At 39.7% G+C, this 12,209-nt stretch overlaps 1 protein-coding gene across 1 annotated transcript; it reads left to right on the forward strand.

Annotated features, from left to right (window-relative positions):
- LOC102183144 (olfactory receptor 56-like) lies at positions 2,401-3,537 on the forward strand. Its single transcript, XM_005682825.2, has one exon. The coding sequence runs from the start codon at positions 2,587-2,589 to the stop codon at positions 3,535-3,537; it is 951 nt and encodes a 316-aa protein (XP_005682882.2). The 5' UTR covers positions 2,401-2,586.

Genomic DNA, 12,209 nt, shown 5'->3' on the forward strand with positions numbered 1-12,209 from the left:
AAAAGCTTAGAGTCCTAACCACTAGGCTGCCAGAGAACTCCCTGTAGGGCTATTCTTATGTATAGCCTCTCCTCTCTATGCCACCAGAACAGAACTCTTCTTGCAAATACAGCTCATCTGTGTGAGTCTTTGTTCAATCCCTTCTCCTTTGCCAGAATAAACCAGGTCCCAAGACTTTCTTTGTACCAGTTCCTTCCTTCTGCTTGCACAAATTATCAGTTTTGGTTTTGCCCCTCTCTTTGAAGAGTTACTTTGAGGTCTATGCTCATAGGTGTTCTTTTCCACTTTTCTCTTCACTCTGCTCAGTTTCTATGGCTTCTGGTGACCCTTACAATTTTATTTAGTGAGTTCTTCTTTAAGCTAACTCCAACTTCGGCCAACATGGACAGTGTTTCTGCTTTTGATCTCCTTACTGCCTTTGAGTGACTTTTGAGAGAATTCTGGCTGTACACTGTCATTTCAAAACTGCAAGTGTTGTGTTGAGAATTTAATCATGATTACATGGAAATGATAGATTAATTTTGGGGAGAATTTGCATCCTTACAATGTTGAGCTGCATAGCTTTCTTGAGGCCTTCTTTTCTGTTTTTAAGTAATCTTTTATAATTTTTAGAATCAGCATTCTTTCCTAGGTACTTCACAGTTTTTTAAAAATATATTTTTAAAATGTGTTTATTTATTATTTAGGGCTGCACTGAGTCTTCATTGCTCTGTGTCGGTGTGGGCTTTCTCTATTTGTGATGAGCAGGGACTAGTCTTCACTGCTTATGGTGAGTGGGGGCTGTTCTTCAATTGTGTGGATGGACTTCCCATTTCAGGAGCTCCTCTTGTTGCAGTGCATAGGCTCAGGGCACTGGGGCTCAGTAGGAGGACCTGGGCTCGTAGTGGTGGCCCAGGCTCTAGGGCATGCAGGCTTCAGTAGTTGCCACACACAGCCTCAGTAGTTGAGGCTTGCAGGCTCTAGAGTGCTGGCTCAGAATTGTGGCACATGGACTTAGCTGCTCCGCAGCATGTGGAATCTTCCCAGACCAGGGATCAAACCCATGTTCCCTGCATTTGGAGGTGGATTCTTATCCACTGTGCCATCCAGGAAGTCCCTACTTCATAGCTTTTGCTGCAATTGTAAATATTTTTTTCCCCACTTTTTAATTGATTAGTGGTATTGTATGAGAAAGATACAGATTTTTAACTGTTAATCTTATACATAGTGTAATGCTACTGGTGTATGGCAAAACCAATACAATATTGTAAAGTAACCAGCCTCCAATTAAAATAAATAAATTTAAATTAAAAAAAAAGAAAAAATAATACAATTAGGTTATATTTTTAAATAGAAAATGTGTAAAAAACAAAAGTTTGGAGGGAGATAACTCTTAACCCCACTATCTAGGTGGAACCACATGGTTAATATCTTGGCATATTTCTCCCAGTCTTTTGAAATACAAAAATACTCATTGGTATGAACGTTTTGTTCAGTATCTATTAAAATGTCATAAGTATCACACTGACAGCATATTATTTTATCATTTAATCATGCCATAATTTACTTAGGTTTTCCTTGGTTTGGGCTTTTGGGTAGTCTCTAGTTTTTCACTTACTGTTTTTCTTAGAAAATATTTTAGGCTTTTATATTTGAAAAAAAATAATAAATCTCCCACTCTCTCACTTTTCCCACTTGTGAAATAGGAATAATCATTATTCTTTCAAAGCAGTTATGAGGATTGAATGCTAGAATGTGACAGTGCCTAACGTGGTATCTGGTACATGAGAAACGATCAAGTAACGTCAGCTGTCATCATTTCTGTACTACTAGGCATTGATTGGAGAAGGCAATGGCACCTCGCTCCAGTACTCTTGCCTGGAAAATCCCTTGGACGGAGGAGCCTGGTGGGCTGTAGTCCATGGGGTCACGAAGAGTCAGACACGATTGAACGACTTCACTTTCAGTTTTCACTCTCATGCATTGGAGAAGGAAATGGCAACCCACTCCAGTGTTCTTGCCTGGAGAATCCTAGGGACAGAGGAGTCTGGTGGGCTGCTGTCTACGGGATTGCACAGGATCGGACATGACTGAAGCGACTTACCAGCAGCAGGCATTGATTAAGCTGTTACTTTCAATCTTTACTATCACTTGACAAGACAGTTATTATCCCAATTTAAGATGAGAGAACAGGTTCAGAAAGGGTATTAAGTGACTAGGTCACAAAGTTGGTAAATGTCTTTTCTGCTTTGGTAGTTTTTCCCTGAAAAAGCAAATCTTTTACTGAGCTTCAGGAGAAGCAACTATGTGGGCTAGAGACAGATCCAGCCTACCAAAGGTAGAAGCAGTGTCCGTTTTAGTAAAAATGGCTTAACATTTGCTTTTCAGTTATGTGCAGAAAGACCTAGAAGCTAAAACAACAGCAGCCTGCATGTTCATTAGCATTCTTTCTCTTGAGAGAACATGTCTGTTACTCTTAGCCAGGTAACATATAAAGAGGGAAAAGTTTTGTGAAAAATGTTAATGACTTTAGTAATATGGCATTGAATATAAACCTCCTGCTTTCAGATCACAACCCTCTGTCTGGTGCATCCCTCTGCAGCAACAATGGCCTTGATGAAAAATCAGACTCGTATCTCCCACTTCATCCTCCTGGGCCTCTTCAACCACACACCACTGCACCTCCTCCTCTTCTCCACCATCATGGTCATGTTTCTGGTGGCCCTCTCTGGCAACGGGCTCATGATCCTCCTCATCAACACTGACTCCCGTCTACACAGTCCCATGTACTTCTTCCTCGGCTGGCTGTCACTCATGGACCTCATACTCATCTCCACCATTGTACCACGCATGGCCATCGACTACCTCTTGGGCCATGGCTCCATCTCCTTCACAGGCTGTGGGTTCCAGATCCTCTTCTTTCTCACCCTCCTGGGGGATGAGTGCTTCCTGCTGGCTTTCATGGCCTATGATCGCTATGTGGCCATCAGCAACCCACTGAGGTACTCAGTGGTCATGAGCCGCCGTGTCTGCTGGCTCATGGTGGCAGGATCTTGGCTCTTTGGCCTGGTGGATGGGTTGTTTCAGGCCATCTATACCCTGAGCTTTCCCTACTGTGGCTCTCAGGAGATTGACCACTTCTTCTGTGACATCCCTGCAGTGCTTAAGCTGGCCTGTGCAGACACATCCATTTATGAGGCTTTGATCTATGTGTGCTGCATCCTCATGCTGCTCCTGCCCTTCTGTGTCATCTCTGTCTCCTACCTGCTGATCTTTGTAACTGTGCTCCGCATGCGTTCTGCTGAAGGTCGGAAAAAGGCCTTTGCTACCTGTTCCTCCCACATGGCAGTTGTCTCTCTCTTCTACGGGGCTGCCATGATTGCTTACATGCGGCCCCAGACCTACCACTCCTCCAAGCAGGACAAGGTGGTCTCAGCCTTCTATACCATGATTACCCCTATGCTCAACCCACTCATCTACAGCCTGAGGAACAAGGAAGTGGCTGGTGCTCTCAAGAAACTCCTGGAGAGGTGTCCATGTGGTGGGGGACAGAAGTAGCATGGCACTGCCACCGCTTATACAGCTCTGGGCCCTGGGAACCTGGCTTACTCAAATGTAGTTTGATTGAAAGAGATATGAACATGCCCCACTGAAAATAAAAGTCATTCTCTGACCAGAAGTAACCAGATTAGCACATTAATTCAATAAATCCTGTCCATGCTGAGTATAGGCAATGTAAGAGCTTTTGGGATTATAAAGACTAGAAGACACAGATCCTTCACCCCTCAGGTGCTGGGAGAGTGGGCAGATGACCACTCTCAGCTGTGTTCCTCTCAAGGAATTGTGCACGCCAAGGAGAGGCACCTTGCTGAAGGCCATGGTTCTCCTTGGAGAGCTGTCTGAATCTCATGACTGGTAATATAGGATATAAATGCCTGACTGCCTTGTCTCAGTTTGACCCTGAAGGGACAATCGAGCTCCAGAGCTCCCCAAATTCAGTCTCCCCATAGGATCATCTGAGGAACTGCAGATGACTTCTTCTTGCATCCAACTTTTCTTCCTTAACCCTCTTCTTTCACCAGAATTTTTAATTCTGAGAGCATTCTCTAATAAACTTTTTGCTTGCAAAGCATATCGCAGTCTACTTCTGCGAAACTGAACCATGACTCAGGAATAAGGGTGATTTAAAGCTGAGAGGGCAAAATATCATCATGTACATGCACTCACGGCATGTGGGCATTAGGAGGGGCTTCTTTTATGGTTGATGTGAAGAGAAGCAAGAAATTAAATCATGGAAAGACCTTAGGTTAAATGCAAGAATTACAAACTCAAATGACCACAGGTTCAGAAAGGAGGTGTTAATCAGAGAGAACCAGAGTGGAAACAGGCTAAATGGAACACCCACTCCTAGACAAAACCCAGTTGGCAGCTCTTCTGCCCATGCTGTGGGTAAGTTTTGAGTTGGAAAGGAGAGTAAGTGAAAGTTGGTGTAAGCGGAAGGAGCAACCATGGATGAGCATCACAGCTGGGTCATGGGAACCTAGAGGACAGCACTCCACACACTGAGCAGGAAACAAGATAGTAGAGAAAGGTGTTAAAGAAAAGACAGGTGTGCACAGCAGGATGCTAGACAGGAAAAGAAGGACTTTTGCAACTCAGCCTGTCTACAATGCCTGCTAGGATAACTCAAGATCTCCAGGTGAGCAGATAATTAGCTCTACTATAGAGCCCACACAATGAGGGCAACATCTGTGAAGACTCACTTTAGAACATGCTTAAGGATATGGCATCAGAAGCCTGGAAAGAGCTCTTCACCAACTTTGGAATACAGAAGGGAGATTGGCACACATTTTTTACAGAGACACGCTGAGAGAGACAAGTGTGTGCGTGCATGCGTGCTCAGTCATGTCTGACCCTTTGTGACCCCATGGACTGTAGCTCACCAGGATCCTCTGTCCATGGGATTGCCCAGGTGAGAGTACTGGAGTGGGTTGCAATTTCCTTCTCCAGAGAGATATAAGAATAATAATAAAATTAAAAAATATATATCTCCCCTTGAAAATTAGCCCCAAAGCAAACAAGAATCAGGAACATAAGCCCAATAAACACTAATTCATTCAAGATGAAATTCATACTGCTGCTGCTGCTGCGTCACTTCAGTCGTGTCCGACTCTGTGCGACCCCATAGATGGCAGCCTACCAGGCTCCCCCATCCCTGGGATTCTCCAGGCAAGAACACTGGAGAGGGTTGCCATTTCCTTCTCCAATGCATGAAGGTGAAAAGTGAAAGTGAAGTTGCTCAGTAGTGTCCGACTCTCCGCGACCATGGGGTCAGCAACCCCCTGGACTGCAGCCTACCAGGCTCCTGAATCCATGCGATTTTCCAGGCAAGAGTACTGGAGTGGGTTGCCTTCTCTGGAAATTCATACTATAGAAGATTAATGAAGAATTTAAAATAGTATCTTTAAAAATTCAGTTACAATTGATTTATACTATTATGTTTCAGGTGAACAACATAGCAATTCAATATTTTCTTAGACTATATTCCTTTTAAAGTTATTATACAACATTGACTATGTTATGATGTGCTGTACCTCATGCTGAACAACAATAACAATATTTGCTCCTATATTAGGTTTTACATTTTAATGAATGCTATATACTCTGTTCATGCTGATCCCTTTATCATTTTATTATGCCCTTTGTCTTTTATTCTAGACTTTTTTAAAATTTAATTTTTAATTGGAGGAAATTTGCTTTACAATGTGTGTGGATTTCTGCAGTACAACAACGAGAATCAGCCATAATTGTACATATATCCCATCCCTCTTTACCCTCCCTCCACTCTCCCTATACCAGCCCTGTAGGTAATCACAGAGCACCAGTCAGGGCTCCCTGGATTATACAGCAATTTCCCACCAACTATTTTACATGTGATAGTGTATATACGTCAGCGGTACTTTCCCTAGTCAACCCATTCTCTTCTTCCCCAACTGTATTCACAAGTTTGTTCTCCACATCTACATCTTTGTTCCTTCCCTGCAAATTCTAATTTGCATGTAAATTCTATATGCATGCCTTAATATGATATTTGTCTTTCTCTTTCTGATTTACTTCACGCTGTATAACAGGCTCTAGGTTCATCCACTTCATTACCACCAATTTAAATTCGTTCTTTTAAATGGTAGAAAATATTTCACTATGTACATGTACCTTAGCTTCTTAATCCGTTCATCTGTCAGTGGACATCTAGGTTGCTTCCAAGTTCTGGCTAATGTAAATAGTGCTGCAATGAACGTTGGAGTACATGTGTCTTTTATTTTTTTATTTTTATTTTTTCCTTTTTTTTTTTTTTACGTTTATTTTATGTTTATTTATTATTATTTTTTTTTCTTACATGCGTTCCCAAACATGAACCCCCCTCCCACCTCCCTCCCCACAACATCTCTCTGGGTCATCCCCATGCACCTGCCCCAAGCAAGCTGCACCCTACGTCAGACATGGACTGGCGATTCAATTCTTACAAGACAGTATACATGTTAGAATTCCCATTCTCCCAAATCGTCCCACCCTCTCCCTCTCCCTCTGAGTCCAAAAGTCCATTATACACATCTGTGTCTTTTTTCCTGTCTTGCATACAGGGTCGTCATTGCCATCTTCCTAAATTCCATATATATGTGTTAGTATACTGTATTGGTGTTTTTCTTTCTGGCTTACTTCACTCTGTATAATTGGCTCCAGTTTCATCCATCTCATCAGAACTGATTCAAATGAATTCTTTTTAATGGCTGAGTAATACTCCATTGTGTATATGTACCACAGCTTTCTTATCCATTCATCTGCTGATGGACATCTAGGTTGTTTCCATGTCCTGGCTATTATAAACAGTGCTGCGATGAACATTGGGGTACATGTGTCTCTTTCAATTCTGGTTTCCTCCGTGTGTATGCCCAGAAGTGGGATTGCTGGGTCATAAGGTAGTTCTATTTGCAATTTTTTAAGGAATCTCCACACTGTTCTCCATAGTGGCTGTACTAGTTTGCATTCCCACCAACAGTGTAGGAGGGTTCCCTTTTCTCCACACCCTCTCCAGCATTTATTGCTTGCAGATTTTTGGATCGCAGCCATTCTGACTGGTGTGAAGTGGTACCTCATTGTGGTTTTGATTTGCATTTCTCTAATAATGAGTGATGTTGAGCATCTTTTCATGTGTTTGTTAGCCATCCGTATGTCTTCTTTGGAGAAATGTCTATTTAGTTCTTTGGCCCATTTTTTGATTGGGTCGTTTATTTTTCTGGAATTGAGCTGCAGAAGTTGCTTGTATATTTTTGAGATTAGTTGTTTGTCAGTTGTTTCATTTGCTATTATTTTCTCCCATTCAGAAGGCTGTCTTTTCACCTTGCTTATATTTTCCTTTGTTGTACAGAAGCTTTTAATTTTAATTAGATCCCATTTGTTTATTTTTGCTTTTATTTCCAGAATTCTGGGAGGTGGATCATAGAGGATCCTGCTGTGATTTATGTCTGAGAGTGTTTTGCCTATGTTCTCCTCTAGGAGTTTTATAGTTTCTGATCTTACATTTAGATCTTTAATCCATTTTGAGTTTATTTTTGTGTACGGTGTTAGAAAGTGATCTAGTTTCATTCTTTTACAAGTGGTTGACCAGTTTTCCCAGCACCACTTGTTAAAGAGATTGTCACACAGAAATCCCTTGCATTCCTATACACGAATAATGAGAAAGTAGAAAAAGAAATTAAGGAAACAATTCCATTCACCATTGCAACGAAAAGAATAAAATACTTAGGAATATATCTACCTAAAGAAACTAAAGACCTATATATAGAAAACTATAAAACACTGATGAAAGAAATCAAAGAGGACACTAATAGATGGAGAAATATACCATGTTCATGGATTGGAAGAATCAATATAGTGAAAATGAGTATACTACCCAAAGCAATTTACAAATTTAATGCAATCCCTGTCAAGCTACCAGCCACATTTTTCACAGAACTAGAACAAATAATTTCAAGATTTGTATGGAAACACAAAAAACCTCGAATAGCCAAAGCAATCTTGAGAAAGAAGAATGGAACTGGAGGAATCAACTTGCCTGACTTCAGGCTCTACTACAAAGCCACAGTCATCAAGACAGTATGGTACTGGCACAAAGACAGACATATAGATCAATGGAACAAAATAGAAAGCCCAGAGATAAATCCACACACATATGGTCACCTTATCTTTGACAAAGGAGGCAAGAATATACAATGGAGTAAATACATGTGTCTTTTAAAATTGTGGTTTTCTTGGGCTATATGCCCAGTAGTGGGATTGTTGGGTCATAGAGTAGATTTGTTCCTAATTTTTATAGGAATCTCCATACTGTTTTTCATAATGGCTGGACCAGTTTATATACCCACTAAGAGTGCACATCCTCTCCAGCATTTATTGTTTGTAGATTTTTTGACGATGGCCATTCTGACCATTGTGAGATTAATACCAGTCACTGTTTTAACAGTTTTGATTTTCACTTCTCTAATAACAAATGATGTTGAACATCTTTTCATGTGTTTATTGGCCATCTGTATGTCTCCTTTGAAGAAATGTCTGTATAGGTCTTCTGTGCATTTTTTGATTGGGCTGTTTGTTTTTCTGCTATTGAACTATATGAGCCGTTTGTATATTTTGGAGAGTACTCAAATGTCAGTGGATACATTTGCAATTACTTTCTCCAATTCTGAGAATATTTTAATTGTGCTTAATGCTTCCTTTGGTGTGAAAAAGCAAGTTTAATTAGGTCCCATTTGTCTATTTTGTTTTTATTTCCATTACTCTAGGAAGTGGGTCAAAGAGGATCCTGGTGTGATATATGCTGAAGAGTGTACTACCTATGTTTTCTTCTAAAAGCTTTATAGATTCTGGTTTTACATTTAAGTCTTTAATACATTTTGAGTTTATTTTTGTGTATGGTGTTATAAAGTGTTCTGGTTTCATTCTTTTACATGTAGCTGTCCTGTTTTCCCAGCACCACGTATTGAAGAGGTTGTCTTTTCTCCATTGCATATTCTTGCCTCCTTTATCAAAGATAAGGTGCCCATAGATATGTGGGTTTATCTATGGGCTTTCTGTCTTGGTCCATTGGTCTATATTTCTGTTTTGTGCCAATATCATACTGTCTTGATGACTGTAGCTTTATAGCATATTCTGAACTCAGGAAGGTTGATTCCTTCAGCTTCATTTTACTTTCTCAAGATTGCTTTGGCTATTAGAGGTCATTTGTGTTTCCATACAAATCGTGAAATTTTTTGTTCTAGTTCTGTGTAAAATACTATTGGTAGTTTGATAGGGATTGCATTAAATTTGTATATTTCTTTGGGTAGTATAATTATTTTCATAATATTGATTCTTCCAGTTTAAGAACATGGTGCGTTTCTCCATCTGTTTGTGTCATCTTTGATTTCTTTCATCAGTGTCTTATTATTTTCTGCATACAGTTCTTTCGTCTTTTGAAGTAGGTTTATTCTTAGGCATTTTATTCATTTGTTGCAATGGTGAATGAGATTGTTTCCTTAGTTTCTCTATTTTTTATTGTTAATGTATAGGAATGCAAGGAATTTCTGAGTATTAATTTTATATCATGTGACTTTACTATATTCATTTTTTAGCACTAGTAATTTTCTGGTGGCATGTTTAGAGTTTTCTATGTATAGCATTATGTTTTTTGCAGACTGTGAACATTTTACTTGATCTATCTGGATTCCTTTTATTTCTTTTTCTTCTCTGATTGCCATGGCTAGGATTTCCAAAACTATGTTGAACAAAGTGCAAGAATGGGCACTCTTGTCTTATTCCTGATCTTGGAGGAAATGCTTTCAGTTTTTCACCATTGAGAGTAATGTTTGCTGTGGGTTTGTTATGAAAATGAAAGTGTTAATTGCTCAGTCATGTCCAACTGTTTGTGACCCCTGGACTGTAGCCTGCCAAGCTCCTCTGTCCATGGACTTCTCCAGGCAAGAATACTGGAGTGGGTTGCCATTTCCTCCTCCAGGGAATCTTCCCAACCCAGGGATCAAACCTGTGTCTTCTGCCTTGTAGGCAGATTCTTTAACATCTGAGCCATCAGGATGGCCTTTGTTATGTTGAGGTAGGTTCCTTCTATGCGTACTTTCTAGAGAGTTTTTTTTTTTTAAATTATAGAAGGGTGTTCATTTTCATAGGAAACTTTCTTTACATCTATTGAGATTATCATATGATTTTTACTTTCATATTTTTACTTTAATATGGTGTATCACATTGATTGATTTGCATATACTGAAGTATGCTTGCATCCCTAGGATAAATTCCACTTGATCATGGTACATAATCATTTTAATGTGTTTTTGGATTCTGTTTGCTAGACTTTTGTTGAGAATTTTTACATCTATGTTCATCAGTGATATTGGCTGGTAATTTTCTTTTTCTGTGATATCTTTGTCTGGTTTTGGTATCAGGGTAATGGTTGCCTGTGGGTATTTTCCTTTCTCTGCAGTATTCTGGGAGAGTTTTAGCAGGATAGGCTCTTCTCTAAAAGTTTGGTAGAATTCACTTGTGAACTCATCTGGACCTGGACATTTGTTTGTTGGAAGGTTTTTTTTCTTTAATCACAATCTGGATTTCAGTACTTGCAATAGGTCTGTTCATATTTTCTAGTTCTTTCTGGTTCAGTCTTGGTAGGTTATACTTTTCTAGGAATTGGTCCATTTCTTCAAGGTGGCTTAGACAGTAAAGAATCTGCTTGTGATGCAGGAGATCTGGGTTCAATTCCTGAGTCAGGAAGATTCCCTGGAGAAGGGAATAGGTACCCACTCTAGCATTCTTGCCTAGAGAATTCCATGGACAGAGGAGCCTGGCAGTCTACAGTCCATGGAGTCACAAAGAGGTGGACATGACTGAGCAACTAACACTTTCACTTTCAAGGCTTGGTTTGTGATCCATGATGTGATCTATCCTAGAGAATGTTCCATGTGCACTTGAGAACAAAGTGAAATCTATTGTTTTTGGATGAAACACCATATAGATATCAATTAGGTCCATCTGTTCTAATGTATCATTTAAAGCTTGTGTTTCCTTTTTAATTTTCTATCTGGATGATCTGTCCATTGGTGTGAAGGGGGTGTTAAAGTCCCTTATAATTATTGTGTTACTGTTGATTTTTCTTTTTATATTTATAGCATTTGCCTTATGTATTGATGTGCTCCAATGCCGAATTCATACATGATTGTTATGACTTCTTCTTAGATTGATCCCTTGATTGTTATGTAGTGTCCTTTCTTGCCTCTTATATTGGTCTTTATTTTAGTCTATTTTATCGGATATGAATATTGCTACTCCCACTTTCTTTTTATTTCCATTTGCACAGAATGCCTTTTTGCAGCCCCTCACAGAACTTCTTGATGAAGGTGAATGAGGAGAGTGAAAAAGCTGGCTTAAAACTCAGTATTAAAAAACTAAGATCATGGCATCTGGCCCCATCACTTCATGGCAAATAGACGGGGAAACAGTGGAAGCAGATTTCTTCTTCTGGGCTCTAAAATCGCTTCTGATGGTGACTGCAGCTATGCAATTAGAAGACCATTGCTTCCTGGCAGGAAAGTTATGACAAACCTAGACAGTATGTTAAAAAGCAAAGACATCACTTTGCCAACAAAGGTCCGTATAGTTAAGGCTATGATCTTTCCAGCAGTCACGTATGGTTGTGAGAGCTGGACCATAAAGAAGGAAGAGCATCTAAGAATTGATGCTTTGAAGTCTGGGGTCTTCTGCCAGCTTTCATAAGGTGTTTCATAGGAGTTGTTCCACATACAGATGTATTTTTGATGTATTTGAGGGGAGAAAGCAAATTTCCTTGTCTTACTCCACCATCTTGAAAGTCCTCCATATTATAGTTTTTTTTTAAGTGTACTGTGTCTGATCTGTGTAATGCTACCCCAACTGTCTTTTCCATTCCATTTGCATATAATATCTTCTTTCCATCCTCTCACTTTCAGTATTTTTGTGTCTTTAGTTCTGAAGCAAATCTCTTGTAGGCAGCATATAGATGGGTCTCATTTTTTTAATTTCATCAGTTATCCTGTATTTTCTGATTGGAGTTTTTAGTTTGCTTACACTTCAAGGGATTGCTGATAGGCATGTACTTGTTTCCATTCTGTCACTTGTTTTCTGATTGTAATTTGTAGTTTTCCTCTATT

Source organism: Capra hircus, chromosome 7 (genome assembly GCF_001704415.2).
Source record: "Capra hircus breed San Clemente chromosome 7, ASM170441v1, whole genome shotgun sequence".
Taxonomy (NCBI): Eukaryota; Metazoa; Chordata; class Mammalia; order Artiodactyla; family Bovidae; genus Capra; species Capra hircus.